Genomic DNA, 6,000 nt, shown 5'->3' on the forward strand with positions numbered 1-6,000 from the left:
TTATCACCACTTGCTGGTTACAGCTTCTAAAATGTGAAGGTTTTCCTTTCCTCCATTTTATATAAGTGTACATGAATCTCTGTAATTAATTTGACTGTTGATCAGACAAAACACGAAACCTGAAGAAAGAATTGATTATTTTCATATCCAAGAACTTATTAGAAAAATGATTAACAAAGTAGTAAAGTACAAAACAAGCGTGTTTCTTACTGAATAGTCCAAAAAAAAAAAACTAAAAAAAACTAAATGGATTGCAGAAGAGTAAACAATTTCACCAATGCGAAAGAAAAAAATTTCATGATGCATCAACTCACTTGCTCATTTTCCCCACATGCCATTACCAATGTGTTTAATACATTTTTATAATCTAATCTGAAGTGAGACATGAGATATGCCTGTTCAAAGTCTAAACACTTTTTCTTAAAATTAGGTGGCAAATCAGCAACTGTATTTGTTCAACCGCCTTTATGGTTCCACCTCTATTATTATATGAAGTTCTTGGCGACTGCCCAATCTTTCAACAAAGTTATATCTAATAGAGCAGATTAGTCATCTGATTATAGAGTCTGTCGACTTGCAATTATCATGAATCAATGCACATCAATCAAAGCAAGATTTAAAACAATCCAAAGTGCTGCAACCACTGAATGAAAATTGCAAAATGGCAACAGAATTTAACTTTCTACAGTTATAAACTGAAGACTATGATCAATACTGAAACGCGACAATAGCAGTTTAAGATGCGGACACAAATTTGGAAATCATCAAGACATGTAAGTGTGATTAGTGACAGTTGCAATATATATCAAAATGATATACAGAAATTAATTTATTTTGTCACTAATAAACTTTGTAGCAAAAAAAAAAAAAAAAAACCCCTAATACTCAAATAGTGCTACACATGTACTGTCCATGAGTGTATTGCTATATCAAAGGAAATGAATGCGTCTAAAACATAAAGCACCGTTGTGTTATTATCTGTATGGTAATGTCTGATTATGTGTAACAAGCACTAACCATGTTTGGCACGCTAGTGACAGCGGCCCCTTTGAGCTCACTGGGGAAGGGTGGCAGACTGTTGGCAAGGGCAGCCTTGTTCTGGAGTTGCTGCTGAGGGTTTAGCTGCTGGCCCGGCCCTGCGGCACCCTGGCCATAGGGCTGAGCCCCAAACGGACCCCCGTTGCTACCCAGGCCCATCTGAAAAAACAGACAAATTGACAGAAAAGTTAATGTTATAATGTAGCAGTATTAGCTTTGTAGACAGACAAGACATGGGGTTAGGGAGTTCATTTTCAATTTTTGTTCCTGACTGACACTCAATGCTTGTTAACCGACCATTAACCGACAAGATTGAAATGTAATATTCAAAATAGACAAGTGTCTGTAACCCATTAAAACATTGTCAAGACACAGGGGTTGAAGCAGAGTGTCTAAACAGAGTGAGACAGTAGAGCACACACAGGAAAGAAGTCCCTCCAGGCAGATCATCCCACAAGGCGATGGTCATTCTAACTTTATTGTTGCTGAAGAAGTGACGACCCGCAGGAACATATAAAAGCTCTGTTATAAATTGATAAGGTTATAAAAGAAATCAGCTCTACACGTGACCAGTGGGAGATGTGCTTCTGGTGTGAACAGCCACTCTCCTGCTTGTACAACACAGAGTTGGTCTGGCATTAAACCTCCAAATAAAATACACGGCCCAGGCCTACTCATGTCCTCAGCACAGCAGACAGCTTGTCTACTGGTTTTTATTCAGACATAGCAACATGTCAAAATGCTGTGGGTTTAGTCTGGTGCACAGTCTGTTAACTGTTAGACCCGTGGCCGAGAGGTACTGATGTCCCAGGTTATTTCAACCGTTTAACTGGTAGTATTAACTGGTCAGAACTCTTATTATCTGTTGGTGGTTAAGCGGCTAAGTTTCAAGTATTGATTTTATGTGATTAAATGTTTATCTGGGTGATTATAACTCACTTTCCCCACCAATGATGTGGCGCCATTAACTAAACTGTTTCCATAAACAAAGACTGTTCCTGAACAGCAAACAGGCACAGTTTACTATGTTTTTCAAGTCCAGATGTTAGATGGATTTTGATTTCCTTGAGGCTTCTCATTCACCTACATCTGTCAAAACAGCACCAACATGCCAACACAAGTTCTGCCTCCATTTCAATGCCAATTTGTCATTACAAGACCCTCTCTGCCAACGCAGGCACCAACATAGCTGTGCCAGGCTGACTGTGCTGGTTTGGTCTAAACCAGCCCAATGATGCTTTGGCACCATAACAACTCAGCATGACACCAGCTATTGGCAGGAGGGACTTGTCCACTCCTCAACTACAGAAACATTTCCAACCTTTCCTGCTCCTACACCTCCTCCCCTCTATTCTGCTACTAGACTGTTTGCAACCACTGGATCCACCAGAGACAACACAGATAAAAAAAAAATTCTAACATTGCAGCAAGTAGCTAAGGGAGCCGCCAGATAAATGCTGTTCTATTTTGGCATGTTTCTTCAATTAGCCACTCTGACAGGTAATTAAGCACAACTTGGCAGTCATATTCTCAAGATCCTGTTGGGTTTTTAGAACAAATTAAGTTTTCAGCTAATTAAGGCCCATAAATGAACTTTCGGCACTCAAGGGTCTCCCCACAGTAAGAAAATGTATATCAGGAGACTATGGCAATTTCATTCTACTGCTGAGTGATTTTCAATGAAAGTGTGCTGTGATGATATGATCATATTGTATTATCTCTTACAAAATTCTTTTGACCCAATTTGTGACTTGGAAGCAAACTGCACAGTTTTATCACATAGTTTATTGCACTGAACATCAATTTATTTTATGTGACTTTTAATACATTTGTTACATAAATATCAATATTGTAAAATATTGTTACTAATATCATGACAGTGATTCCAACCATACTGTCCTGTTATACAATAAAAATGTATCAAGTGCCAGAGATCCCTCCCCATACTTTTGGCTGAGGCGGCTCTCCCTTTACCATCTATTGTTGTGTTCAGATATTGCTGCCCATGTTTCACATCAATTAGCAGAACATGTTTATGGCAACATGAGATTTACAAGAATTTAGCCTCAGTGTGATTAAGTACTTTGATTTAATAGGTATTTAATTCACTAGTGCATTTGGGTATTTTAACTAGATTCTTCATCTCTTTTGAAATTACAGAAAAATTACCAGTGCAACATACACTCAGTTGACAGTTTAACACTACAACTAATCCAGTATAATACAACAAACCCTAACCCATAAATCCCAACTTTAGAGTTATAATGATCAGTTTTTGTTGAAATTGGTTTAGAGGTGTTGATTCGACTATATGATCCTTTTGAAAGATGCTGTTTGGGATGGTCTTGTTTGATTAAAACGAGGCAGATAAAATAATATAAAAGGCTAATAATAACCTAATACAGTTAAAAGATTGCTAATCTAAACAGCAGATCTGTAAAACTGTTTCAACAAAAACTGAACATTATATACCTCATAAAATGTACCATTTATTGCAGGACTTATGTATTAAAACTTATTACTTTTAGCCAGGTGTACCATATAAAATGCCAGCTGAGTGTATAAGAGTTTAGCCATATCACCCTCCTTCAAGAGCCATGACTGCATATATTAAGATGTGAGGTGCCAGGGGGATTAAAACCTGTTACTACCATGCTTTACACACTGATCGACTTGCTGCTCTCTCATCCACTGAGCTGCTGAGAGACCAGACCAGACTTTGCCATGCCAGGCCAGGCTGTATCCCCTCAGGCTGTTGACACCGCTCCAACAGACCAGATAAAAAAAGACCCAGCTGAGACGACACTGGCAGCCTTTCAACACAGCTGAGCAGGCGGGCGGACGGATGGACACACACACACACACCCCCCCTCTGCTTCACTCTTCCCATTCAGCCCACTGCTCTGTAACACACTCCACACATCGGCAGGCAGGACAGTTGCCACCTATCATCTCACCGCTCTGCTGCCAGGCCAGACTATTCAGCTGAGCGGTCCTCCCCCCTCCTTCCACACTGCACTCACCCTCTGTCATTCTAACTGATTAAGTGGTTTACAATACCTGTCTTCCTCTACGTAACTGACAGGGCAAGCAGACATCCAATAAGCCAGAGAAAGCGAGGGGAGTGTTCACACATATACAATAACAAAGGAGCACGAGGCAGGAAGGAGTGATAGCAGCCTCTCACCAACACAAATGCCCAGAAAGAGATTTACAACCTGCGATTAAAGCACAATAGAGGAAGCCACACACTGGGTCTAGTGGTTTTCTCCTCTAGAGCCGTTGGTGACATGATAATCACAGGAAACTGGCTGAGCTTACAACACACACACACACAGGCCTAATTCAAAATGCTGACAGTCCCCATCAATGATACTTACACATCAGTTTTTATTATCTTTCTTGTGGTTAAAGCATGTGTACAGCCGCTATTTTAGAATGAATCTCAACACATATTCACTATCTCTCCAAGTCCCTTCTCAGTAGCTCACAGCATCTGTCTGTGTTGTGGTTACGTACCGCTTTAGTGTCTTGGCTCTGACACATAGCCAGTAAAATAGATGGCTTCCTACTGATTTCCTGTGAAACCACATTGGTGGCAAGCTTATGTTTAAGCAGCCAACAACATTATGAACTCTATCTCTAACACACACACACACACACACACACACACACACACACACACACACACGACTACTTAAGAGTCCCAAGATTAATCTTAACAATGACTGAACAGTTGACAGCCATGTCAATATCAGCTCCTTGCCAAAAGTGAGATAGAGCTGCCAAGTGGAGTGTACATTTCATTTCTAACTACTCAGAGTGCTGAAAATGAGTGGAGAGGGAGAAAAGACTGTGCAGATGAACCAACAGATCAACCGGCAGATGTATAGACACAGATGCACATACCATAAATGCAAATGGATCAATTTGAAATGTTGGAGGCTTAAATCAAGCTCCTTGTCAATGCTTTCAAGGTTTTGGTTTGCTGCCACAGTGGGTCATTTGAGACAAAGCATGAGCGATGTTATGGTCTGTCATGAAACGTCTCCACTCTGATTAACCAATTAAGAGCTACGTAAGCTGACCACAAACAATTGTCACACTGTCACAACTGCTTTTCAAAAACAAGCAACTATATCCAGACCAAAGCCCTATTCTTAATATGACAGCAACTGAGGTTGCTTGATTCATTTTTGATAATTCATTGGGATTTGCCAGTTTTTCATGTATCGGGAGCTGTTGTAGAGACAAAACAAGAAACTCCTAAGTTCAAAGGTGGTGACCTGACCATATGATTGTGAGAGGAAACACATAGCTGTCTCGACCCTCGTCAGACCAACAGTGAAGTTAGCAGTGACAAGGACCACATTTAACATCCTTTTGCAGAGAACACCAAAAAACAAACAAACAAATAATTAATAACTAGAAAATTCCAGGGAAATTTTGAGTGCCACGGGGGCTACTGCCGGGATGAGTACATGATTTATTTCCAGTGTTCAAAAGTCACCCTGATCATATTCTGGTTTTGAGAAATGTCTTGATATAAAAGACTGATATAAAACAATGTAACATCCCTCCATCATGTATTATGTGGGAAATATCTCACATTCTGTGTTGTTTTTTTTAATAAAACAAGAGGCAACATGTCTTCAAACTGGCATTTAAAGGGTTAAAATCCTGAAAACTAATAATCATTTGGTAGGTTTGAGCAGAACTGAAGTGGTTTAAGAGATTTATGCAAAAAAAAGCAGAAAAAAATATTGATATATGATGATTTTATAGCATTTTCTTTGCGTGTCCTTTTTTGGACGCGAGGAACCCCAGAGGGTACAAAATGTGTTACCAGTGTATAATAGACCCGTAACAGTAACTGACATTAGATTTTAAAAATATGTCAAAAAAGACACTTTCTTGCAGAAATCCATACCTTCAGCTGTAACACAGCCAAAATGATCAGCA

At 39.6% G+C, this 6,000-nt stretch overlaps 1 protein-coding gene across 1 annotated transcript in view; it reads right to left on the bottom strand.

Annotated features, from left to right (window-relative positions):
- The window catches only part of crebbpa (CREB binding lysine acetyltransferase a), a 46,001-nt gene that overhangs the window by 23,363 nt on the left and 16,638 nt on the right, over nt 1-6,000 (bottom strand). Inside the window, 1 exon segment of the mRNA XM_087177795.1 lies at nt 1,018-1,197. Within this exon segment, the coding sequence (XP_087033921.1) occupies nt 1,018-1,197 (180 nt within the window).

This window comes from Seriola lalandi, unplaced genomic scaffold, assembly GCF_002814215.2.
Source record: "Seriola lalandi dorsalis isolate HSWRI2012SDOR001 ecotype SW California unplaced genomic scaffold, Sedor1 jcf7180002054654, whole genome shotgun sequence".
In the NCBI taxonomy this organism is placed as follows: domain Eukaryota; kingdom Metazoa; phylum Chordata; class Actinopteri; order Carangiformes; family Carangidae; genus Seriola; species Seriola lalandi.